General features: G+C 38.0%; 2 protein-coding genes across 6 annotated transcripts in view; both read right to left on the bottom strand.

The window, feature by feature from the left end:
* Positions 1-27,699, bottom strand: part of LOC308689724 (uncharacterized protein) — a 461,468-nt gene that overhangs the window by 404,836 nt on the left and 28,933 nt on the right. The window lies entirely within an intron of this gene.
* Positions 1,607-26,373, bottom strand: LOC308689362 (uncharacterized protein). Of its 4 annotated transcripts, XR_014029987.1 has the most exons (5): positions 26,235-26,373; positions 9,283-10,771; positions 3,290-3,419; positions 2,998-3,116; positions 1,607-2,898 (listed from the first exon to the last, which is right to left on the bottom strand). XR_014029987.1 is itself a non-coding variant. In XM_081363010.1 (2 exons), the coding sequence occupies exons 1-2, from the start codon at positions 26,317-26,319 to the stop codon at positions 9,942-9,944; spliced, it is 915 nt and encodes a 304-aa protein (XP_081219136.1). In that variant the 5' UTR covers positions 26,320-26,373; the 3' UTR covers positions 8,922-9,941. The 4 variants fall into 4 exon arrangements, 1 of the variants encoding a protein (XP_081219136.1); XR_014029986.1 differs by having other exon boundaries at positions 2,998-3,419; XR_014029988.1 differs by lacking the exon at positions 9,283-10,771 and having other exon boundaries at positions 2,998-3,419; positions 26,235-26,342.

Raw genomic sequence — 27,699 nt, 5'->3', positions numbered from 1 at the left:
TAATCGATAATCGATTAACCGTTTACATCCCTACTCCTGACTCTATTACACTATCTAATCTTAATTTAAGGAAAATAAATATTCAAAAGTAAAAAACAATAATTTAGGGATATTTACATGACTTTCATGAAGGCAGATAAACCTTAAATAAGGTTTTGATCATAGACTGTAAAAAATATGGACAAAGCGTCTGTGACGTCACCCTTAGACTTTCTGAAGAACGGGTTTGAAGCCGTTTATGGGGGGTATGGGCGGCGCCATCTTGGAAAATCTTGGGAAATCCTAACCCCGCCCACCTTCTGACGCAGCGCCCGTCTCTCAGCTCGCTCTGCTACTTCGGTTATCTCTGTGTATATTTTAGGCAACGAAATATGTTATAAAACACCATACTAACTCTTTTCGTTTTCATTTAAAGAAATCTTAAACATTATAGCCACACAAATGTGGTTCAGGCAACGCGTATTGATTATATTCACTGCACATAACGTTTGCCTATTTATAACAAAAAACAAAATATAAAACACAAACCTGCCTCTTTTCGTTTTAAATATAATATAAAAATATTAAACATTTTAATATGGTCCAGGCAATATGTGCATTTGTACTAAACAACAGATGTTGCAGTACACAACATTACAGATCATATTCGTTGTATTAAAATTTAAAATGACAAAACTCAACCCAGTCTCTTTTTGTTAAATTTCAGTTTTATCAATATTAGCTATTATAAAAGTATAAGTAAAAGGTAAAGTTACAAGAAGCTATACAAATAAAGCAAACAATTCAGTCAAACATACAAAGTCAGCGCTCGATCTAGTCTAACCATACAACGGTAAAGTTAAATAGCTTATAAAGTTATGAAACTTCCCCTCAGCCAAAACGATTGGCCAGGGAACAAATGATAGATTTACGAGACCAAAAATCGCCCGTTAGATATACACAAGACGAATTATATCTCGTTTAACCACTACAGAGACGCCAGAGTCAGCGGCAAACCTCAGAACGACTAGCCGAGGAAAGGCTGTTCCAGGCGGGGTACATGAACGCCGAGCGCCCGGTCATCGCTGGATCTCACAACTGGATACAATTTTCATAAATCTTTATAAATAAATCACAGATTTGAGCTTTAAACAACTACATTCTCGCCTGAAAAACTCTTAAAACTACATTTCATGATACAGAAACAGTAGTATTATATGTCAACTGTATTAAAAAATGGCGCTTCTTATGTTGTCATTCTCCGTGGCGCTGCCTTGTCAGCTGTCAATCAAGCTGTCAATCAAAGTTAACCACGCCCTTATTGTCATACATTTTATATCTAAATACGATCTAAACTAACGAGTTAGAAAAAAATTCACAGCCTCATGGTTGTCAGGCACTCGGAACCTATCGAAAAATACAATAAAAGTCCATGGGACCAACCTGTAAAAACATGAATTTATGCTGTGAAAACGGACATTTTAACATGGGGGCTATGGACATTTGCTCCCTTTTGGGACCTCGCCCTAGCGGATTTTCGATGTATTGCAGTTTTTCGCACTTCCCGGTAGGCTTCATTTTTCAGATCAGAATGTTGCCGCTTGGTTTTGATATATTAACATGGCATTTATATGGGCAAATAAATGTTCTCAAATAAAAGAACAGTCATTAAATGTTCTAAAATAAATAATAATTATAAAGGACAATTTATATGACCGTTATGTAGGCAGGTAAACCTTTTGAAATAAAGAACAATAATTTTGGAATAATTACATGGTCTTTATTAAATGCAAATAAATATTCATTAAAGGGATACTTCACTGATTAGCGTTAAACTTTGTATCAGTAGAAACCCGGTAGTATTTTCGAAGGGCCATGCTTCCCTCCCTCATGTCCCCCTGAGACGAGAGATTTCTGTATTGTGTGTCTGAAAAAAAAAAAACTCAGATGACGCAAAAATCGTCCTTTTGCGCCATCAGAGGCTTTTTTGGCCAGAGACTAGATACTTCAGCCAGTAGTAGTAGGAGCTAGTTCCGCATGTTGTCAGCCCGCCCATAGGGGGTGGGATCTCACGATAAAACGGCATCTTTTCAGTTTCGAGTCAACTAGTAGCCTAGTTGTATCATTTCTTCCAATACTGCCCTCTGTAACTGGTAGGCGTGGCTTGGGAGTGGCCTCGTAGGGCAGCGAAGCGAGTGCATTCTGGGAGTTGTTGTCTTTCATCCACATGAGCCAAAAATACATTTTCTGGCTTTTCTCAGTCTAGAAGGCACCAACTTCTAAAATAATTTCACATTTCTACTACATAAATGACCCAATTTAAATTTCCAGCGGTGAAATATCCCTTTAATAGAAAGAAACAAAGGACATTTACAAATAAATAGTTATTTACAGCGAAAGCTTTTCTTAATTTCTCCTCTCCTGCAGCCACTCTTCCACAGTCTTTCCCTCTGCTGTGGCACAGAAGAAGAAGCTGCCCACCCTGGTGTGCCCAAACTCTTTTTTTTCCTGGGCTGCCCACATCGACTGCATGTGTAATCTGTAATCGTGCTGTGGAGGGTGCAGCCCTTGCTTCTGAGCTAAAAACTCTTCTGCCTTCCTCCACAAAGTTGTTTTGCTCAAGGATGTTCCTGTCGGTGGAGGAGAGAAGGCAGCTGGCGGTGGAGCAGAGAGGGATGCCGATGGTGGAGCAGAGATAGCGGGTGCTGATGCGGGAGGAGGAAGTCACTGCCCACGTCGTATGGCCTGACCTGACAGGTCAGGGTTTACGACAAAGGGGAAAGGTGAAAGTGCTGATCCAGGTGCAGCGGGCACTGACGTCTTCTGTTTGGCTACTAGAAGCAGAGTGTGAGACACCATGCTGATCTGAGGTAAGGGCACACTCAGAGCCAGCATATCTGCTTCCTGTAGTTGTTGTACCTGTTTAAAATGGCACAATTAATAGGATGAGAACAATAGAACAGAATATGAGAATTGTAAAATTCCTTTTATAGCTGGCTTTAAAAAGAAACTACTTACCAGACAGAAAGCATCAAACAGCTGAATCCTTGCCCGTCTCCTCAGTGCTAGACAGTTTCGCACCAGCCTCTGTATGGCCTGGTAGTCTTGTAGAATGATAGCCCAGTGGTTCAATGAAACTCGAAGAAAGAATGTTAGGAGATTTAAAGATTTTTTTTATTTACAACACAACATAATCCAAATATACATAAGGGTGAAAAGGCACATTATTAAGTGCACTGATCTAAACCCAAGAGACTTGAACAGCCACACACCTTTGTGCCATGCCTGAAACAGTTCCTGTTCAACATACCTGTCGTTTCAAAGGTGTTTGCTTTTTCTTTTGCCAAAAACTACCATGTTCATGTAGAATATCAGCGCTCTCAGAGAAATACAGTTTGTAGAGACTTGAGTCAGCAGGACTCATCATTGGCATCTGGTCCCTGTATAAAAAACAAACAACAAAAAATAACTGTGAACTAGGTATGGGTGATATATTATCATTTGCGATATACTGGTAAAAATTCTCCTTACGATAAGAATTAGTCTGCCCGCGATAATAACGATAAAGCCTAGTTGATGACGTATTTCTGTTTGGGACCCATTCGCAGCTCGCATGCAATGCAAAAACAAATATGTCAGAAGGCGGACGTGAAGCTGAGGCGGAGTTTGAGAGTTTTCGCTTTCCGTGAAGTGCACTATTTCAGTTAATCTCAGTGGATGCAGTGTATTTGATTTTGACGCACAGTAAACGCTAGTGTGAGGCGCTGTTGCTTTGCTGCTTTCTCACATACACAAAAACAGAGCATGAGAGTTTCTTTATACATGGTTACCAAGTTTTAGTTCTATTTACTTAAGTTCTATCATTAAATAATGCTTGATTATTTGCACTCTCTTGTAATTTTGTAACCTATCTGAAGACATGGTAGGAAATGTTACTTTTGCTGTGTGCACTATTTTTTGCCACTGTTTGCACCATGAGAATAAATGAATAAATACATAATCTGTTTTAACATTTCAATCTTGTAAGTGATTTGAATTACTATTGTGTGTAATTAAGAGAGCAACTAGGGCTGCACGGTTTAAGGAAAAAAAATCGAATTGTGTTTTTTTCCGGTGGGGGGTGGGGAATGCAGGCGCCTATATTAGAAAGGAACACTTCAGTGCACTAAAGAAAAATATATGGATTATCATATGTATTGTCTCCATCATGTTTAGTCGTACTGAGTTCAAGGACTTTTAGTTTTTTTTCATTCAGCACGTCTGTTTCTTTGTCTTTGTTTTCCCACCACTGATCAGTCACCATGGACACCTACACAATCACCACAACTGTTCGTCATTGTCTCATCATCACTGTGCATTTAAGTTCCTCTTGAGTTCTCATTCATTGTCCGATATTATTCGTGTTACATGTTTACACGTTGTCTTGCATGTTGGCTGTATATTTTGATCTAGTGACAGTAAATAAACCCTGTTATGTACATCATCTATGACTACGTTTACATGCAGCCAATAACCCGTTCAAAACCGGGATATTAGCAATAACCCGGTCGCGCACGGCCATGTAAACACCGGCAAAAACCCGAATATGCTCATATCCCGGTTTTTAAAAACCCGGATATGATACCTGGGGTACCCCTTTTCTAACCCGAATATTTGGTCATGTAAACGCGTATTGGCATATCCCCATCAAAAGGAACATTGATTTGTGTTCTGCGCATGTTCTATTCGCAAAGAATCTTGGTCTTTTGAGTAGAGACGGCGCATACAAAAACCCGCGTGCAGTATACCGGAAGTAAACAAGAAGTAGAGGTAAACATGGCGAGACGCAGCACAGCACCACACTTTTGGAGCGAGGAGGAAAGCGCAAACAAAGGCGATCGCTATCTGCCCCGAACTATTCATTATCCGCGTGCTGCTGCTGTTGTTGTTGTCTTTGGATACAGGAAGAAGAATCGGAAATGACGCATATTGCGTCTTAAGGTTGTCCGTACGTCAAGACGCAAACTGTGCGTCGCCGTTTACATCGGGATATTGCCAATTCCATGTATACAGGAGTAACTCTCTCTACTCACGCATGTAAACGGGTTATTCCGAATGTTTCAGAAACCCAAATAGTGACCTTAACCCGACCATAACCCGAATATTGACAGCTTGTAAACGTAGTCATTGTCTTTCGTGGATTTGAGCGTTACATGTATACTTACGATGTTTTACATTTTTACCCAAAATAGGGTGGTGTGTGTCATGATTCTGCACTCGTGTCCGTGATTTTCTTTAGTCTTGAGGCAGAATCATGACAGACCCGTGTTTTGTGTACAAGCACATGGCCTTTTGTTTGTGCCATGTGCTTGTGTTGTCTCGTTCTCTTGCCCCGCCCCCTTGTTATCTCATCTTGTAATTATTAGATTGTTGCTTTCACCTGTGTTCCTGATTAGTTTGATCCCTATTTAATCCCCTTGTGTTTGCTGTCCTGTGTCGGTACATTGTCTATCCTTGTCTGATACCCTCCGTTAGTTACCTGAAGAAAGTCTTGTCTAGTTAGAAGTTTTTGATCCTGTCTTTATTGTCTAAGTTTATCGTCTGAGTGTTAGTCTAGTGTTTTCTGTCTTTGTAGTTCATCCTGTCTTGTTTTACCCCCTCGTGGGTTTTGTTTTCTGTTTTTGACCAAATAAACCTTTTGAGTGTCTGCACCTCGTCTGCTTTTGGGTTCATCTCTGCACATCCCATGACAGGTGTGAGCATTATTAAAGCACTATAAACAAATGCAATGTATGTTTCATTCATACTGGAAGCCGGAGGTGCCCTCACGCAGAAAGTCAAAATATACCTCACATAAGTAATGTGACATGACTTTCCAGGAAATCCCTAATATGTACAAAGGCATCCAGCTATGAGATATCGATGTAGCTGAATAAAAAAAAAGAGATAGAAACACTCTGAGTTATAAATAAATGTATGAAGACAATAAACACATGACTGTGACAATATATGTGCGCCAAGCAGGACGAGGCAGAGAGCTGTGGGAACGAGCGGGCCCCGGTGGCTCTACATTTGAGCAGATATCCACAAACATGGTATTTGACAGTAAACACTGGTCTAAACATTCTAATATTCATCATGTTAGTGTAAACACTCATATTACTTTTATATCATGTTGTATTTTATATTATAGAGTAGGGCTGGGTAAAAAATATAGATTTCTCGATTTTAATTCATTCTCATTTTTACAAACCAATATCAATTCTTAAATCCCAAGAATAGATTAGTCATCCTGTTTTCAGTTGATAAATGAATGGAACATTGTAGTGCGCATTCCATCCAATAAATCGCAATAATTTTTGTGCTTTGTTACTATTGATATGAAACAAAGTCTCAGATTTTAAATTACGTCCATTTTCTTACAAAATTCAAAAACAGAAATACCGTTTTGGTGCTGTGGTGTGAGATCGCTCTGGCGCAGCTCAGCTCAAGAAAAGCAGCAGCGCATGGCGCACATGATCTTCTCTTCCGCTTTAATAATACCAGTTACAGCGCAAAATAAACATCTGAAAGTGTGTTAAAAGATTTGTTTCTCAAAAGATTGTTTCTTAAGGAAACAATTGTTTTCCTTGAGAAAATTTGCCATGTATTGTACCCAGGGCCGGTTCTAGACATTTGGAGGCCCTAGGCAAAATTCATGTTGGAGGCCCCCCACCCCCAATAAAAAACACTTGAAACAAATATGATTCCTAACCTTTTTATTTATACAACATTTAATTTTAAATTTAGTATATTTTTACTTACACAGTACATAAGTTTGGACAAATTACTATTTTTAATGTTTTTGAAAGAAGTCTCTTATGCTCATCAAGCCTGGATTTATTTGATCAAAAATACAGAAAAATAATATAGTGAAATATTATTACAATTTAAAATAATGGTTTTCTATTTTACTATACTTTAAAATATATTTCTGCGATTCAAAGCTGAATTTAGTGTCACGTGATCCTTTAGAAAACTTTATAATATTCTGATTTATTATCAAATGTTAGAAATGGTGCTTAATTTTTATTTTATAACATGTGATACTTTTTTCAGGATTTTTTGATTATTAAAAAGTTGTTTTAAAAAAGTTTTCACTATCACTTTTATATATTTAACACATCCTCGCTGAATATTCCTGTTTTTTTCTGTATTTTGATCAAATAAATGCAGGCTTGTAGAGCATAATAAGAAACTTCTTTCAAAAACATTAAAGATAGTAATGGGTCCAGACTTTTTACTGGTAGCTACTACATCAAAATTTATCTAAGGTAATCTCTTTTTTGTTTAATGAAGATGTTATTGTTCTTGTTGTTATTTTTAGCTGTTTTATTCAGTTTATTCACAGTTCCAGAATCCCACTTCAGTAGATGAACATGAACCTGCTTTTATAATTGTTTTCATAGCTGCGTTATGGGCAGGATTTTTCCCTCCCATTTAATCAATATCTGCAGATATTGTCATATTATTAATATCAGTAATATGATATTATGTATTGCATTGCTACCTTAAATATGCTATACACAAATCAAGTGGAAGAGAAAGATACGATCGCTACTGAGCAGGAAAAAAATTCTAATCTAATATTCGTATAGGCTATGATGTCAGGGTATTATCTAATCATCAGCATCAGAATATAGAAGATAGACCCATAGATATGAGATCCTTTATTTGAAACATTTAAAAATGTTGCAGTGTGTTGTTTTTTTTAACTTTGAATACAAACGTCTTGTCTTTTACTTTTGTAGCTTTTTACTAGTCAGCTCCCAACGCGATGTTATTCGTTGTACGCGCAAATTCAAAGCGTCGCGTCTGGGCACGTTAGACGCTCGCGCTCTTTTAAACTCGTAGACTAGACAAACAAAGCGGTGAATGATTTTTCCAGAAATACGCTGATCTACAGTAGCCCACACGTTTATATTTAAAATACATTGCAATCACTCCAAAATCGATGACCTGCATTTCGAGCTGTGCTTCTTTGCGTGCCTATTTAGGCTTTTGCTTCGCACTCGTAGCACCTGATGGATGCGTTCGTTGACCGCCTCTGATCGCCGCTGACGTCCCCTCGGACTTAACTGGCTGGCGCCTCTATATATACAGTCATGGGCTGGCGTTAATGTGACGTAATGTAACAGTCTATGGTTAAGATAAACATCGTCACTATTTTTAGTTAATTAATACATTTTGAAATAAATTGTAGATAGGACATTTGTACATTTTTTTTGTTTTTTTTTGTCCCTCTGTCTGGGCCCCATCCCGCCAATCGGGCCCTAGGCACGTGCCTAGTTTGCCTTTGCGTTAATCCGGCTCTGATTGTACCTGATATCCAAAATAATCAATATTGAATCGAATCGAATCAGAATTGAAATCGAATCGAATTGTTTCTATGAACTTTATTTCATATGTCAACATGTTTCCATTTATATTTACACATTTTAGTCTGGCAATAGTTTAACTAGTAAACTGTGTTCAAGTTTATTTAACAAGAACACGTTACCAAATGTAAGTGAGAATAAGCTCCACTGGATCAATAGCATTCTTCTTCTTCTGAGGTAAATTCAAGGCTTATTCTTCACAGCACATCTTCTCCCAAACTTGATGAAAAGCAGAGGAATGATGAAGATTGATGCTTTGTTTATCGAGGTGATGGGGGGCATCACATGGCTAATGTGGACGATTACCGTATGAATAGATTGCGCTGCGCGTGGGTGTGTCCACATTAAAACATTGCACCTCTTGTTGGTTTCATATTGATTACATATAGAGAATATTTGTTGTCTATATGACTTTTAAATGTAGACACTTCAAGCTTTCTAAAGACATATCTCTCATGTCTCATTAGCAAGTATTCGCTGAGTTTCAGTTCATTTTTGTGACGCGTTTGAGAAAGAAGTTCATAGAGACTGAGAAGGCATAATGTGCACACTATTTGTTTTCTTTATTTTACAAAAGCACAAAGTTTTGTTATTGTGTGTGTACGCAAATAAAAATAGACCCTTTACAGATTTGAATGATTTATAACTTGTTTCTGTATGACAAAGTTCTTTCACCATTGTCAGGAAAAATGTATCGCTGACCCCTAAGGGTTAAAACACTTTCCACACAGAACACGCATAGGGTCTCACATCTGCATGACTTTTAAGGTGTATCTGTAAGTCTGATGTCAAAATATTTTTTATTACACTGATCAAAATTAAATGATCTCCCTCCAGTGAATGTGTAATATAGGGTTGCCACCTTTGATTTGTGAAAAACTGGGACACTGTGTGTGTGTCTCCTTACCCATTCAGAAAAGTTTTCTCTTTTCGCCCAGTCTGAGTTGGAATGGTGCGTTCACACCAAACGCGAATAGAGCGTCTGGCGCAAGTGATTTCAATGTTAAGTCAATGCAAAGACGCGTTTATGCGCGTCTGGAGGTCCTGCGGGGCGAATGAGGCGTTGTAAATCGTTTTTTCTTTGACACTGGTGGCTCATCCGATTTTGTTGTTATCCTCCTCCTCCGTCTCTCCCCCCCATTTCACAAAACTGAGTAAATAGAAAGCTAGCGAGGAACTGAACTCGCACTGTTTCATCCTGGATGTGTGTGGATGCGTGCGACCGACAGGCAGTTGCTAGGCGATAGGCGACAAGTTGAGCTTCCATTCAAATAAAAGTAAACGCCTGGCATTGGCCAATCCACTGTTTTACCCGTTTACAGACACAGGATTGGATGTACACAACCATGAAGAAAACACAGTAACAGTAGAAGTAAACGGTTTAATTTGAAACCAGGAAATTCTACTTTAGAAGTACATTTTCCCAAAAAACGGGACAATTCGTGTCCCGGGAAAGAATATAAATTTTCCGGGACTGTCGCTCAAAAAAGAGAACAATCCCTGGGAAACCGGGACGGGTGGCAACGTTAGTGTAATATGAAACGGCTCTATTTTGTAAACCTCTTGCTACACTGAGGGACACATCAATTTATTTACAGAATGAGTTTGCAAATGTTGTTTAAGGTCTCTTTGATGTGTGAAAAACTTTTCACACTGAAGACATGCGAAAGGCTTCCCTCCAGTGTGAGTTTTCATGTGGACATTAAGGGTTGGTCTGTGTGTAAAACTCTTTCCACATTGAGGGCACGTGTAAGGCTTTTCTCCAGTGTGAGTTCTCATGTGGCTTTTAAGGCTTCCTTTTCGATAGAAACTTTTTCCACACTCTTGACAGGTGTAGTGGCTCTCTCCAGTGTGAATTCTCATGTGGACTGTAAGGTTTCCTTTTCGGCTGAAACGTATTCCACACAGTTTGCAGGTGTAAGGCTTCTCTCCAGTGTGAGTTCGCATGTGTGCATTAAGGGTTGGCTTATGTGAAAAACTCTTTCCACATTGATGGCAGGTGTAAGGCTTCTCTCCAGTGTGAATTCTCATGTGGCTCCTAAGACTTCCTTTTCGAATGAAACTGTTTCCACACTCTTGGCAGGCAAAAGGCTTCTCTCCAGTGTGAATTCTCATGTGGACTTTAAGGCTTCCTTTTTCAGTGAAACTTATTCCACACTGTTGGCAGGTGTTAGGCTTCTCTCCAGTTTGAGTTCTCATGTGAACTTCAAGATTTCCTTGTTGATCAAAACTCTTTCCATACTGAAAGCAGGTGAAATTACTTCTAATTGGCATATTTTCTGTCTGTGAGCAACTAGTAGATTTTTTTTCAGTTTTACAATCATAATGTTCATCATAATGATCTTTCATTTCCATCCCATTCAGTTCTTGACTCTCCTCTTTTAGCCCCATCCAGTCTAAATTGAACAGAGACAAATACAAGTTAGCCTCAGTTTAATGTCACAAAACAAGAGACATCAAAACATTTAGGGAGTTTTTTCACTGGGCTGCGGTCTAAGTCCGAGCGCGATTGTTCCTGCTGCCCCCTGCAGTGTTGGTTTGGTTTCACACTCAACTTGACTCTATCAAACCCTGGTGCATTTGCGTTCATCTTACGGAGCCACTTTACAACTTTACAGCAGAAAAAAAATATGTTTACAGCCTGGTGCAAAAAGTTTTGGTCTATATAGCTACTTTTGCCCTTCCTGACAACTGTGAGGGGGATACATTTTTTTATAACTCATCTGTGTAAATTATATTGAGCCTTAAAGTTCTGCATAATTTAGGGGGTGTGGACACTTGAGTGACAGGTGGATTGCCGGTGATGTCACTATTAGCCGTTTGTCTGCTGTCTGTTAGCAGTCACGTCACCTCAGCTAATTCCAGCCGCTGAACTTGGCATCCCTGCCATGTTTGTGCCTTTTTCGAGATTATTTCTTACAATTTAATACACACATCGGCATTATACATTCGCCCACGACATTGGATTCCGTCGTTGTCGAGTATCAAGAGAACAACCAGTGCTGTTTTTCAGTTGTTTTCCTCTGTGAACATGCACTCATGGATCTCTGACAATTTCGTTGCTTTTTGGAGTTCAGATTTAAAAACGTCTATAGATATAGACTACACTCATTCTGCGGTACCATTGTTCTCATGGAACATACAGACTATATGCTTATTTAACTTTTTAGAGTTAAATAAAAAGTACCGTCAGATGAAATCCTGTCAGTGCTTTCTCGCCGCCCATGCAATAAATGCAAATCCTTGAATGAGCGTGGATTTCCAGTGCATTTACTTGAACTTCTAAGGTAATATCTTTGGTTTGACCCATTTGAGAGACGGCCAAAATCAGAATTTAAAATGGACTGAATAAAGCTCTCAACAAACTTGATGTGCGATGCGGCGCTGACTGACATGTATGCGCATTAATATCACTATCACACGCACATGCTCAGAGAAATATTGTAAGTTACTGCATAATACATTTTTAACTAGCAGAATACAGCATCACAATACACACAGTCTCACTTTTAGCTATGTCTTTTAACTATTATAGTATTTTGAAGGGAAAAAAACAAACTTAAAGGGATAGTTCACCCAAAAATTAAAATTCTGTCATTTACTCTCCCTCAAGTTGTTCAGCAGAAGAAAGAAAGTCATACAGGTTTGGAACAACTTGAGGGAGAGTAAATGATGACAGAATTTTCATTTTTGGGTGAACTATTACAAGGCTCTATGCTGTCACACACTTGGTACTGCCAGTAGCATACAGTAGCTAGGCGGGTGTGGTTTCAGCAACCAGGCTCCTAAGCTCCACCCACTTCCCACCTCTTTGCCCATTTTCTGTTATCAGGGAGTGACGTATGGTAATGCGTCTACTTGTAGTTTCAAAAATGCTCTTCAGAAACCTACGGGTGACGTCACGGACGTAGCTACGTCCATATTTCTCTACAGTCTATGGGTCAAGTCAAGTCAAGTCACCTTCATTTATATAGCACTTTAAACAATATGGACTGTTTCAAAGCAGCTTTACAGTTATAAGGAATTAAACTAATGGAGATTGTTTTGGCTTTACAGCAGCTCTAGAATAAAGTTATTGCCCAGCTAAAGTTAGTTTTGATCGATCCACTTCCGTTGCAAAGATCATTAGTTATTAACTTAGGGGCCGCTAACGTGTCACCATTCTAACAGAAAACCCTTAAGGCGCTCCGGCCCGCTAATCCGCACAACAACAGTGCTTGGTGGCTTGAAAAGGCAAACCTTGAAATAGGTTTCAAGATGAACTGAACTGAAAGAATCAACGTTGATAACGTGTTGTTTATGACAATTAAAAGTAAATTACACTAAAAATTTGAATTAAAAATATCAATATAGCTTTTTTTTAAGCAACACAAAAATTGTGTTTGTTAGTATAAGAACGCTGGCAATTCCGATGACGTCACTGGCATGGTAGAACCTGCAAAGGTATATAGGCAGCTGCAGGTCCTATATACAGCCGAAAATGAGTAATTTTAATGGAATGGGTATCTGACTACCACCACATGCCCGGCCCGACACATTAACTGTAATTATGAACCCGAGCCCGATTTAAACCCGACCATTTTTTAATACGTGGGCCGTTATAACCAGAGGCGACACCAGAGAATTTTTTAACGCAGGTGCTGAGGGGGTGCTAGATATATTATATATAAGTAGTATTAATAAATGAGCAAACATAGGCCACTTAATATTTAATATTCAATTATTTTAATTATCACAAGTAAAGTATTAATTTTATTCAATTGAACAAGCACAACATTCAGCATTCAATCAAATATTCTTATAGATTTATTATTATTAATAATGATTATTAATTATTTCAACATAATACCTTGTTATTTCGTAATATGTACATAATATGTGTGCGTGCAACAAGCAAAATGTGCATTTGTAAATCCGGTGACGCGCGTGCATTGATTTTTATTAATAAACACTGTGTCGGCTGCAAAGATGAAGTTGACGATCGCCATATCCGTAGTGAACGCGCCTATAGAGAGAAATGCACATCATGGATTACATAATCAGAGAGTAGCCTATTTATTTTCGTTTTGAATTGTTTCGTTTAAAGACATTTCAAGCTTTCTATATTTCTCATGTCTGTAAGGCATACACTGAGTTTCGGTTAAGTTGAGATGCGCTCCAGTTCACGAGCAATGCAAGTGACCGCGCAGGCGCCTTCATGATTATATTGTCTGCTATATTTGCTTCTTATTTATTAAATACAGGCAATTCGTTGATGAAAAAAAGTATTAAAATTAAGATACAATTTATACAAAACGAAATTCACTTTAAAGAAAGGCTTTCTACAAAACAAAACTTAATGAAGTGGTCAAAATCATGTCTGACCCACATCTCTTGATATATTGCGCATCCTATCTTACTCATGCTGTTCACCTTTTTATATTCAACATAGATGAAAAAAACAAACAATATTTTAACAAATATGAAACTAAATGAGCTTATTTAATGGCTACAACACGTATAGTAGGCCTACAGACTCTCTATTTGTACAAATTGCTGCACATTCATTTACTTCTCAATTTTGCACACACAAGTTGAAAGGCATTTGTTTTTTGCATAGTAAAACATATCTACAACATTTATCAAGTTAACGGATAATTGTGCGTGCATTTATTAATTATTATCTTAATGAATAATGCAACAAGGATGAAGCATGTAAACTGCGTTGTTTATTCAGAATGGAATGGATCGCAAATGGATCCGAATGAAGAAAGTTGTCAAATGGTGGCTGTCATAAAAACCTGCCAGATTTATTCAAACATGCATTAAAAATAGAAGAACATTAAAAATAATAATGAATATAGCTGCGAGCAGCGATTGCGGGCCCAAGCCGGTGGCACCGCCAACCTGGTGCCTTTAGTTACACTAAAGGCACCGGGGTGGCGGTGTCACCGGCTTGGGCCCTCCATCGCTGCTCGCAGCTATATATATATATATATATATATATATATATATATATATATATATATATATATATATCAGACAAGTAATATTCTTTGTCTTGTCACTTAAAAAAAAAAAATATATATATATATATATATAATTACCTTTTTTTGGATGCTAAACTATTGTTTATTATATGCTTTGTACTTCACTCACGTTCCAATATCGAAGGGAAAAATGATCCTCTTCACATGCGCAAAAATGTCCTTGGAAAATTCACAGTGGAGCGGTGCTTACTGTGATTGTACGAATTGTACTACTGACTATTTAGAGCAGTGTAATCTTTATATGTTAGGTTGACCATTTTATTATTATATTTTATTAAGTCTATAATGAACAGGCTGCAATGTCAAGATTGCAATGCTAGTGTGTGTGTGTGTGTGTGTGTGTGTGTGTGTGTGTGTGTGTGTGTGTGTGTGTGTTCATGTTTTTCTGTCCCGGTGGGGACTTTAACCTGAATGCACACAGACTCATGGGGACTCGTATCACAGTGGGGACCTAAATAGAGGTCCCCATGGGTAAACAAGCTTCATACAGAATGAGTTTTTTTGGAAATGTAAAAATGCAGAAAGTTTTCAGTGATGGGTAGGTTTAGGGGTAGGGTTAGTGTAAGGAGATAAAATATACAGTTTGTACAGTATAAAAATCATTAAATCTATGGAGAGTCCCCACAAAGATAGTAAACCGTGTGTGTGTGGGTGGGTGTGTGTGTGTGGCGTGGGCGCGTTTGAACAGTGGACACATAAAAACATACTCCGTCATTATACAGGACGACATTCAAACTGCAAAGTGTTAACTTATATTTGTGTACAGTCGCAATAAAACACAACATTGTGCTTTTGTAAAATAATTTCAAGCAATCAACCCCCGAAAGGCGCTAATTTTAAAATTAAACTAAAATGCTCATGGCTGCACGGGCATTCATAACGGTGCGCATCCGCGGCGAGGAACGAGCAGAACAGAGTGAACGTTTTTCAGTTAATTCCTACTTCCATAGGAATTAATTTGAAACGCTCGCTCAACCACTATCAATGTCAGTGTGGACGAACATATTTTACTTTCGTTTTTAAGTTGGCGATTCAAAAGCCCCCAGCGGTGTCACATGTCGATTAACCGGTGGTAAAATATTCTCACCGTCACATACCTAGTATATTTTTAAGTAGATACAATAGGCCTACCTGATTTTGAACACAAGAGGGCAGTATAGCCCTATGTATGACTTGACTTTTATGGGACTAAATAGTACAATTACTATTTTTAAACTTATAAATATTTATTAAATTGAAAAAAAAAGAATAAAATGGGTTTAGTTGTGATATTTTTATACTTTTATATAGAAATAAATGGTGTTTAATTACATTTTTAGAAGATGAGGCTTTAAGTGTTACTTTACTTTAGCCCCTCACTATAGCAAAACCGTTTGAGATGTTTAATATCCGTTCACAATTTAGCATCTTTAATGTATCTTTATCATTTTGAAAAAGTTTGGTGTGAATAAAATAAACCAGTTAGGAAGAGTAGCTAAAAACTCAGAGTCTGAAATATCCAAAAAATCCACATTCAAACCAAAATATCTGACTTCCTTTTGCTCTGAGCTAATAACTGTAAATTAGAAAGTTGTCCGGCTCGGTGAGACCAATATATATACTGATTTTTGTAACTGTTGGTAAAACTAACCCACCCACTTTTGTCAAACGCATGTTGAAAGTGACACACTTCCTGCTGCCAGTTGGTGGCGCTATAACTTTGACTCACGATAGTTACATCCATCTGATCTGCCTCTTACCACGAACACACTGCTAAAGTTTCATCAAGATCAGTTAATGTATGCAGAAGTTATAACACTTCGTCTCCTCTCTTTTCTCGCCATAAATTTGTTTCCTCGCCACGGCCAAACCGTTCGAGATATCAAAAATCCGTCCGCAATTTAGCATTCTCAATGTCTTGACTTCATGCTGACTGAGTTTGGAGGTGATTGAATGAATTCTCTAGGAGGAGTACATCACATTCCACAGCAAGCGTTTTCCAAACAACCCATAATAGCCGACATCCTGTTGGGCTGGCGTGAAACTTGACAGAGGGAAAGTTGTTCAGCCCGATGAAATCTATATGTGTACCGAGTTTCATATTAATTCATGCAAGCGTGTTTGATATATGAACCAAGTTTTCAGACCCTGTTCAAGAGGGCGCTGTTGAGCCCCCCTGCCACGCCCGTTTCTGAAACTTTTCACATGTCTACTGGCTAATAAGTGTTATGTGTCTGTCGAGTTTCATCCAATTTCAAGCATGCTAAGAGTTTCAAACGCATCCGAAAAGAATATTAAAATTTGATGCGTTGCCACGGCAACAGTATCTAAGATATCAATAATCCTTTCACAGGTCTACATCTGCCGTGTGTTTACATTATACACATAAAGTTTGAAGCAAATCGGGTAAAAGTAAGAGGGTGACTTCAAAGCATTTTGAAAGTGACACACTTCCTGCTGCCAGTTGGTGGCGCTATAACTTTGACTCACAATAGTCACATCCATGTGATCGGCCTCTTACAACGAATACACTGCTGAAGTTTCATCAAGATCTGTCAATGTATGCAGAAGTTATAACACACTTCCTGTGTCCCATTATTCGCCATAAATTAGTTTCCTCGCCACGGCCAAACCGTTCGAGATATCAAAAATCTGTTCGCAAGAATTCATCCTCAATGTCTTGACTTTATTCTCACCGAGTTTGGTGGCGATCGGATGAAATCCCTAGGAGGAGTATTTCACATTCCATTGTATGCGTTTTCCAAACAACGTATAATAACCGACTTCCTGTTGGGCTTTTGTAAAACTTAGAGCACGAAAGTTGTTCGGCCCGATGAGATCTATATGTGTACTGAGTTTCATATTATTACATGCAAGCGTGTTTGATTTATGGACCAAGTTTTCGGACCCCATTCCAGGGGGCGCCGTCGAGCCCCCCTGCCACGCACCGGTACCAGCTTCAGCCCGGCCCTGATGGCCGCGGGTTCTGACGTGTGTGCAAAATTTCAAGAGTTTTTGAGCATGTTAAGGGCCCCAAAAGTGTCAAAAAGGCAAAAAAAAAAAATATAGCTGCGAGCAGCGATTACGGGCCCAAGCCGGTGGCACCGCAACCCCGGTGCCTTTAGGGTGGCGGTGCCGCCGGCTTTGGCCCTTCATCGCTGCTCGCAGCTATATATATATATATATATATATATATATATATATACATACATATATATATGTATGTATATATATATATATATATATTTATTTATTCATTCATTCATTCATTTTTTTTTTTATTATTATTATTTTTTTTTTTTTTTATTATTCAGATTTTATGATACACTCAAAATATTCCACAACAAATCCTTTAAATTTAATGTAAAAGTAAAAATGAAAGTAAGAAGTGTTGGGCTCACGTAACCCTCTCATCAGAATCAAAATGTTTCAACATTTGCGATGTATTTGGATGCTAAACTATTCTTTATTATAGGCTTTGTTCTTCACTCGTGTTCCAATATTGATGGAAAAAATCATCCTCTTCACATGCGCAAAAATTTGCTTGGAAACATCACAGTGGAGCGAGCGGTGCTTACTGTGAATGTACGAATTGTACTACTGACTATTTAGAGCAGTGTAATTTTTATATGTTAGGTTGACTATTTTATTATTATATTTTATTAAGGCTATAATGAACAGGCTGCAATGTCAAGATTGTAATGCTGGAGTGTGTGTGTGTGTGTGTGTGTGTGTGTTCATGTTTTTCTATCCCGGTGGGGACTTTAACCTGAATGCACACAGACTCATGGGGACTCGTGTCACAGTGGGGACCTAAATAGAGGTCCCCATGGGTAAACAAGATTATAAATCATACAGAATGAGTTTTTTTGGAAATGTAAAAATGCAGAAAGTTTTATGGGATAGGTAGGTTTAGGGGTAGGGTTAGTGTGAGGAGATAGAATATACAGTTTGTTCAGTATAAAAACCATTAAGTCCATGGAGAGTACCCACAAAGATAGTAAACCGTGTGTGTGTGTGTGTGTGTGTGTGTGGCGTGGGCGCGATTGAACAGTAGACACATAAAAACATACTCCGTCATTATACAGGACGACATTCAAACTGCAAAGTGTTAACTTATATTTGTGTACAGTTGCAATAAAACACAAAATTGTGCTTTTGTAAAATAATTTCAAGCAATCCACCCCCCGAAAGGCGCTAATTTTAAAATGAAACTAAAATGCTCATGGCTGCACGGGCATTCATAATGGTGCGCGTCCACGGCGAGGAACGAGCAGAACAGAGCGAACGTTTTTCAGTTAATTCCTACTTCCATAGGAATTCATTTGAAACGCTCGCTCAACCAATATAAATGTCAGTGCGGACGAACATATTTTACTTTCGTTTTTAAGTTAGCGATTAAAAAGCCCCCAGCGGTGTCACACGTCAGTTAACCGGTGGTAAAATATTCTCACCGTCACATACCTAGTATATTTTTATATAGATATAATAGGCCTACCTGATTTTGAACACAAGAGGGCAGTATAGCACTATGTTTGACTTTATTTATGTATTGTTTAGACTAAACAACCATTCTGGCAGTTTTTAAACTTAAAATTCATTCTTAAATTGAAAAAAAATAATAAAATGTTTAGTTGTGATGTTTGTATACTTTTATATAGAAATAAATGGTATATAATTACATTTTTAGAAAATTTGAGGCTTTTAGTTTTTCCTTTTTGGACATTACTTTAATCCCTCGCCATAGCAAAACCGTTTGAGATATTTATTATCCGTTCACAATTTAGCATATTTAATGTATTTTCATCATGTTGAAAAAGTTTGGTGGGAATAAAATAAATAGTTTAAGAGGAGTGGCTAAAAATTCATAGGCTGATTTTGCAAAAAAATCCACATTCAGACCAAAATATCTGACTTCCTTTTGCTCTGAGCTAATGAATGTAAATTAGAAAGTTGTCCGGCTTGATGAGAACAATATAAAAACATTTTTTTTTTACTGTATTTAAAACTAACCCCCCCACTTTTGTCAAAAGTATGTTGAAAGTGACACACTTCCTGCTGCCAGTTGGTGGCGCTATAACTTTGACTCACAATAGTCACATCCATCTGATCGGCCTCTTACCACGAACACACTGCTGAAGTTTCATCAAGATCAGTTGATGTATGCAGAAGTTATAACACTTCGTGTCTCTCTTTTCTCGCCATAAATTCGTTTCCTCACCACGGCCAAACCGTTCAAGATATCAAAAATCCGTCCGCAATTTAGCATCCTCAATGTCTTTACTTCATGCTGACTGAGTTTGGAGGTGATTGAATGAATTCTCTAGGAGGAGTACATCACATTCCACAGCAAGCGTTTTCCAAACAACCCATAATAGCTGACTTCCTGTTGGGCTGGCGTGAAACTTGACAGAGGGAAAGTTGTTCGGCCCGACGAGATCTATATGTGTACCGAGTTTCATATTAATTCATGCAAGCGTATTTGATATATGGACCAAGTTTTCAGACCCTGTTCAAGAGGGCGCTGTTGAGCCCCCCTGCCACGCCCGTTTCTGAAACTTTTCACATGTCTACTGGCTAATAAGTGTTATGTGTCTGTCGAGTTTCATCCAATTTCAAGCATGTTAAGAGTCTCAAACGCATCCGAAAAGAATATTAAAACTTGATGCGTTGCCACGGCAACAGTATCTAAGATATCAATAATCCTTTCACAGGTCTACATCTGCCCTGTGTTTACATTATACACAGAAAGTTTGAAGCAAATCGGGTAAAATTAAGAGGGTGACTTCAAAGCATTTTGAAATTGACAAACTTCCTGCTGCCAGTTGGTGGCGCTATAACTTTGACTCACAATAGTCACATCCATGTGATCGGCCTCTTACAACGAACACACTGCTGAAGTTTCATCAAGATCAGTTAATGTATGCAGAAGTTATAACACACTTCCTGTGTCCCATTATTCGCCATAAATTCGTTTCCTCGCCACGGCCAAACCGTTCGAGATATCAAAAATCCGTTCGCAAGAATTCATCCTCAATGTCTTGACTTTATTCTCACCGAGTTTGGTGGCGATCGGATGAAATCCCTAGGAGGAGTATTTCACATTCCATTGTATGCGTTTTCCAAACAACGTATAATAACCGACTTCCTGTTGGGCTTTTGTAAAACTTAGAGCACAAAAGTTGTTCGGCCCGATGAGATCTATATGTGTACTGAGTTTCATATTATTACATGCAAGCGTGTTTGATTTATGGACCAAGTTTTCGGACCCCATTCCAGGGGGCGCTGTCGAGCCCCCCTGCCACGCCCCAGTACCAGCTTCAGCCCGGCCCTGATGGCCGCAGGTTCTGACGTGTGTGCAAAATTTCAAGAGTTTTTGAGCATGTTAAGGGCCCCAAAAGTGGCAAAAAGGCAAAAAAAAAAATAATGAAGAAAAAAAAAAATAATCCTTACGGAAACAATAGGGCCTTCGCCCTTTCAGGGCTTGGGCCCTAATAATGAAGAAAAAAAAAAATAATCCTTACGGAAACAATAGGGCCTTCGCCCTTTCAGGGCTTGGGCCCTAAATATGTAATATGGTGCATATATTTAGCAAAATGCTCCTCTCTAGAGTTAATTTTTCTAGCTGACTAACGAGTTTATGGTCACTGGATATGTTTTTTATGAGGTAAATGTGACGTTACATGACATTGTTTGCAAGCTGATTTACTGACGTTTTTCCACGGTTGAAACACTGATTTGAGCGATTCCATGTCACATGATACGGATTTCGATAAGTTGTACACTATCTTTTAACACACTTTCAGATGCTCATTCATGTTTATTCCGCGCTGTAACTGGTGTTATTAAGGCGGAAGAGAAGATCACGTGCGCTCCGCGCTGCTTCTCTTGCTGAGCTGCGCCAGAGCGACAGTGGCGCCTCCAGAAATTTTTCATAGGGGTGGCCAGATGGGGCCACTTAAAATCTTGGGGTGGCACACCAAAACTATAAACCATAATTTCAGAATTTTTTTTCTACTGTTGTAGTAAACCGGCCTGTAGAAAACTATCAGAAAGACTTAAGGAAACTCCTACTGATATACTATATGATGGTTTATTGTGTTATATTTAATGTTACTAATGATATAATATGCTTAGACTAATAACAGTACAGTTAACATTTTGAGTTACACAACAATTCTGTTTTATTTTGCAATTATATTTGGCATAAGGTGTACATTTATTGCAAACAAAACAGTTACTGGGGAAAAGCAGATACAAATATATTATATTTATATATTAATGTCAAGAATTCAGAAGTGTATATATTTATATAGCCTACACTACAAAGAAATAATATACAATTAAATGATGCTTATTTTAAATGTATTGAGCAGGCTAGGTATATAAAATATAGGCTTTTAATAATCTTTCAGTGCGCAAAACCATGATAATATGAAATGCTTCAAAACAGAGCGCACAAAGCGTGTATGCGCATCGCGGGTGCAGAATGATGTGCTCAAAGCAACATGGAGTCACAGTGTGCAGCGCTGCGCTGAACAAGTGAGCATTTAAAAGTTCAGGGCACAAAGCGAAGAAATGTCGAGCACACAAATCCTAGTGTCTATATATCCAACAGTTTATTGATCATTTGTTTCACAGTTTTAAATTCCAGTTATTGTGCGTTTGATGCCGATTCATAGTCCTTGTGATGTGTGTGATCTAACAAGCACACGGTAGTAAGTCGTTTAAAAACAGCAACAAACCCCTACAAAATAAAGTCATTTTATGCAAATCCACAACCTTTTATCTACAGATAATGCATTATAATGTGAATATATCATAATGGAGAGAGTTTTACCGTGCATCCAACCGGAAGAGGCGCGCGCGCTGTTTGAATACTGAATGGAGAATGATTGACCGCCACAGAGGAGGGAAAACGAGTTTCCATAAACTTAAATGATGTAAATAGACTTCAGTCCCTCACATTAAGCTATGGAATGACTTCAGATGACTTTGTCACCCAAACTGACGCGGTAGTCTTCTTCGTCTTCTTAACTTCTTTTGAAATTGTTGACTGACGGGCACGCGCTGAGCTGTTGCTGTCTGAGCGCGCAACAGCGGCATTGACGGAGGGGCGGGGGCTATTTTTTTACAGTCTATGGGCGGGGGTCCCGGGGGAATACTGGCTACTGTGTGTGATCGAAGGTCTAGAGCGGCCTGCCTGGCTGTGCATTAGGGATGAAATGCATAACTGATGCTACTAAAATTTATACTGGCCAGCGGGGTGGCCAGTGGGGTGGCCAGGAGTCGGCCAAGGGTGGCCACGGCCACCCCTGGCCACCCCCTGGTGGCGCCATTGCAGAGCGATCTCACGCCACAGCGCCAAAACGGTATTTATGTTTTTGAATTGCGTAATAAAATGGACGTAATTTGAATCTAAGACTTTGTTTCATATCAATAATATCAAAGCACAAAGATTAGTGCGATTTATTGGATGGGATGCACGCAACAATGTTACATTCATTCATCAACTGAAAACAGGATGACTAATCGATTCTTGGGATTTAAGAATCGATATCGTTTTGTAAAAATGAGAATCGATTAAAATCGAGAAATCGATATTTTTTACCCAGCCCTAGTGGCTAGCTTGTGGAGTTTGACAAAAGTGCTTCCAACGTGTTTAGCTGCTAGCCCTTTCCCTATGTTGGATCGTTTGGTATCTAGCTTGGTTTTGTGACTCAATTTCAATTAATGCTGAGTGTGTCAGTCTCAGTTTTGTTTAACGCTATAAAGCCTAACGTTACATGTTATTTGCGTGTGAATATGCACATGTTTTGTGTATGTGACAACGTTTCATCCAGCCCTTTGCTTAGTAACTTGCTAGCATGAGAACAGTTAACATACTTATCTGTCCTCTGCCTGACGTGAGCGTTTCAGCGCCCTGTCTCTGCGGTAACATAGATAGCATCGGTGGTGTTAGTACTGGTCTGCCCTGTACTATAGCCTGAAATGTTTAAGATTGACGGAATGGCCTCAGGTTTAACCCTCACCAGTGAACCTGTTGTATTGAAAGTACAACTCTCTAAATAGTCTGTCGCTAAAAAATGCTCACTACAGACTCGAAATCCAGGGGCTGCATGCTATGGCTACTCTGCCCGTGTTGGTTAGCAACGGAGTAGCTTACCATGCCAGTGACGTAGCCGAATGTTGAAATCCAACATGGCGGCGCCCGTGTATCAACAACAACATTTTCAACGTACCATTTTATCCCTTTTAACAAATTCTGCCACTTTAATAATTGCACCAATGAGAATAAATAAAATACATCTGTTATATCACCTTTACTCAAAATTCCAGTTCAGTTCATCTTTCAAGGTGCAAGCCTTGAGAAAAAAAAAAAAGACAGAGGTTATTTTTATAGTGAATCTCATAGACACTGGTAATTATGTTTCACTTTTCCCTGCAACGCAACCTCAAATATAAAAGTCTTGTTCACTTGGAGGATAAAATTCACAACCTTTTAAAACCAGTGTCATGGTCTTTTTAATATTGTGAAAAAACAGCGATTTTAGACAAGAGATGGGTTATGTCCTGCTTATTTCCAAGGACAGAGCAGAATATATGGCAACATTTTTATATAAGGGGATATATAATTAAACTTGGCTTAATGCCAAATTATCATGCAATTTCTACACTGCTTTCAATATGTGGGGTATTGAAATCTCTTTTTACTGTCGTTTTTAAATTTTCTAATCACGTGTATAGGGAGCGGCGGTACTGACAGTAAATTTTACAAAATAAGATATGTATTAATGACGCTCACGATCTGTTGCGCACCAAATCATTCTGTCAGTCATCTCTCCTTACTCTCTTCACGTGACATATGAAAACTGATGTGCTGTAATGTAACCAGCTCCGTAGAATGCATTACTTATTTTCCACACCTTTCCAAATTCTGTATTTGGCTTCGGGCACATCCCTATTATTTAGGCACACAGACACACATTTGTGCGACAGTAGGTGGCGCTATAATAAGGCTATATGTGACCCTGGACCAAAAAAAAACCAGTCTTATGGGTAATTTTTTTTAAATTGAGATCTATACATCATATGGAAGCTGAATACATAATCTTTCCATTGATGTATGGTTTGTTAGGATAGGACAATATTTGGCCGAGATACAACTATTTGAAAATCTGGAATCTGAGGGTAGATTGTACAGACAAAAATTCTGAGAATTTTTCTGAAAATTCTGAGAATTTTTGTGTTTTTGTAAATTTCCCATTCATTTCCTATGGGTCGGTCATTTTTGACCGAAGACCACGAAAGGGACTATTTTTTTTACGGCCACTTAGCATGCTCGGATCATGACCTCAATTTTTTTTTGTATTCACATACCTAATCCCAGAAAAGTCACCAAGTATCATAACCTTCCGATGAAGCTGTGATTTTTAAAAATTCAAAACAGAAAAATTATTCGGTCAGAAGTGACCGAAGACCATCAGAGGGTTAATTATTATTATGATTACTATTATTATAATACTATATAATACTAACACTGTTACAATGCATACGATCGGCTCTATTTTGCATTTAGTAACTAAAGAAAACTGAGTGATTAAGAGGAACACCTGCCAATCTTATATTATTATTATTATTAGTAGTAGTAGTAGTAGTGGTATAGTTTTCTTTTTGTTTTTAGTTACCAAAGAAGAAAACTCAGTGGCAAAAAAGAACATCTGCCAATTGTTGAACTTGGCCTAAAGGATCAAGAAAAAAGGAGTTTTATATGGATGAGGGCACAACGGAGAAGGACCATAAACAATATACTGAACAATATAAACAATATACTGAACCTGAACCCCAGAGTCTTTAAATGTGACACCTGACATCCCAGTGGATGAGGTACCACAAGAACCATCTTTGGCATCAGAACCAGAAAAAATCTTCGGTCCCACTTTATATTAAGTGGCTTTAACTATGTACTAACATTGAAATTAATAATTTGATACAATGGACTTATTGTGTACATACACGTTTTTACATTGTACTTATATTTTAAGAATACCTGCATGTATCCCCAGCTCCTCCTGTCAGGATTTGGCATTCCGATTCCGATAAAAAGTTAATTTCAACATTAAACTCTCAACATTTATGCAATTGTAACTGCTGTGTAAATGTAGTAAAACTAATTGACAACATATTACTCAATTGTTATTTTGAGTCTTTGCGAACAATGTGACATTTTAAATGATAGATTACCAGTGGAAAGAGTCTGCAGCTTTAAACATATGTGGGGACTCGATATTTCACCCACAGGAGCATCAGACAAGGAGCAGAGAAACAGGAGCTTCACTGCAGGTGAAGAAAGACTATTTCTTTAATACATAGATAAAACATGCTATACCTGGACTGAAATGTCACTAATGTTTCTAATCTTCTTTTTCTTTCCTCTGGTGTTAAAATCCACTTGTTACTAAAGATCCATCAAGAGTTTGTTCCTCATATTCGTTGTGGGTCTTAATGTGAAGAATATCTTAATGTGAAAAATTCACTCATCCTAGATCAACTTGCGATGCTTTGCGACATTTGGGTTTAATGTTACTCAAAATTATTGTTTTGTTTAGGCTACTTCTGTATTCTTTTTCCTAATTAAATGTGTGACGTTGTAATATTAAACGGCCAATGTGGAAGTAGGATCTTCTCACGTGACATGCATACAGGGCACACATGTACTCAACATATCTGTCCACTCGAGGCGACCCGCTCCATGTCAAATAAAACCACTTTAATTAGGACACTCATCTGATTAATTTCTGTAGAGCTAGACATTTTAATATGGATTAAATGCTTTGAGAATGAAACCAACCTGTTTTTTCCTCAGTATCTTCTTGTTTCACTCTAAATGTTTCTTCAATCTTCATGTCTTCACTCTCCTCTTTAATAAATGCCATCTTTATAATAGTGTGTCACGAGGATCTCCGAGTTTTTCTGTGTTTGGATGCTCTGTCATGATTAAGATGAGAATAATTAACATAAAGAAAAGTAAATACACACTAAATCTCTGTGTGTGTCTCAATCTGCTCTATTTCAGTAGTTTGGTGCACTGGTAAGAGTCAGTCAGAGTTAATGGTCTAAATCACCTGACAAGCCAAAAATCCAATAAAAAACAAATTAATACGAAAATATCCAAATTATTATATTTTTATATTTAGGTTTTTATGATTTATAGTTGGTATCATTTGTATATACATTTAATATTACACTTTCAAGAAAACATTTGCAGTTTGTTAACAGGTTTGTGTTCTCGTTACATTTACAGTGTTTTGACCAGCATGTGACGTCAGCGAGCGGCGATTCGAATCAATGAATCATTTTGCGAAGTAATTGGCTCAATTGACTCGGAGTTTCAAATATTTGTTTCTCCATCACTACTTGCCAGTGACCGAATTACGTGTGTATGATAAACTGATTCATGATATAGGGCGCGAAATGAGACGTACCTTTTCTGTTACTCATCTGTGGATGTGCTTTATTAACAAAATAACCTTTATTAATGTTAGATTAAGTATTACAATGGTATATTTAATAGCAGTTAATTAATTTAACATCGCTTGTTAAAGATCTAAAATAGACAGAACATTTGCATCGCTTAAAAACACAAACCTGTCTTCAGCCGAATCACAACATATGTGGGAGCGCAGCGCAGCTTTATGACGTCATATAGCCACACCAAAATAAAAGTTCTGTTCACACTTTGCTGTCTAAAATCATATAAGTGCATCGAAATGTACAGAAACGCATACAAGCAATACAACATATTTAAGAGGTATTCATATTTGAGTCTTTGTGAAATACATATTTAAAAACATGTTAATCGTGCTGAAAATAATGTGAACAAGCACATCTAATATGCAAGATTCTAAAAAGCACAGTATGTGTGTATGTGCACAGTATGTGTCATGTTTGAGTGCAGAAGTCCTGTTTATCAGTAGTTATGAAACTTTTTTCTTTTTTCTTAATTTTTTGATTGATACATTCTTCCCAAAAGAGCCATATCAAAAACTAGTTGACTATTTTAGAGTCAGAGACTACTTTAAGACAGATCCTGAGCAGCTTAAATGTTTCAGGATTAGTTTAATTCAGAGGTGTTCTTACACGAAGAAACCAAAAAAAACTGAGACAGACTAAATACTGCAGCAACGTCTCCAAAACGCTTGAAGAAACCCAAAGCACGCACACTTTACTGGACAGAGGGTTTTTTAAACAGCAGCTTAAACTTCACTTCATCTCTTCATCTCATGGCAGATAAAGCATGGAATGATAATTCTAAA

This window comes from Scardinius erythrophthalmus (assembly GCF_964197995.2).
Source record: "Scardinius erythrophthalmus genome assembly, chromosome: 4".
In the NCBI taxonomy this organism is placed as follows: Eukaryota; Metazoa; Chordata; class Actinopteri; order Cypriniformes; family Leuciscidae; genus Scardinius; species Scardinius erythrophthalmus.
This window is presented reverse-complemented; position numbering and strand designations above follow the sequence as displayed.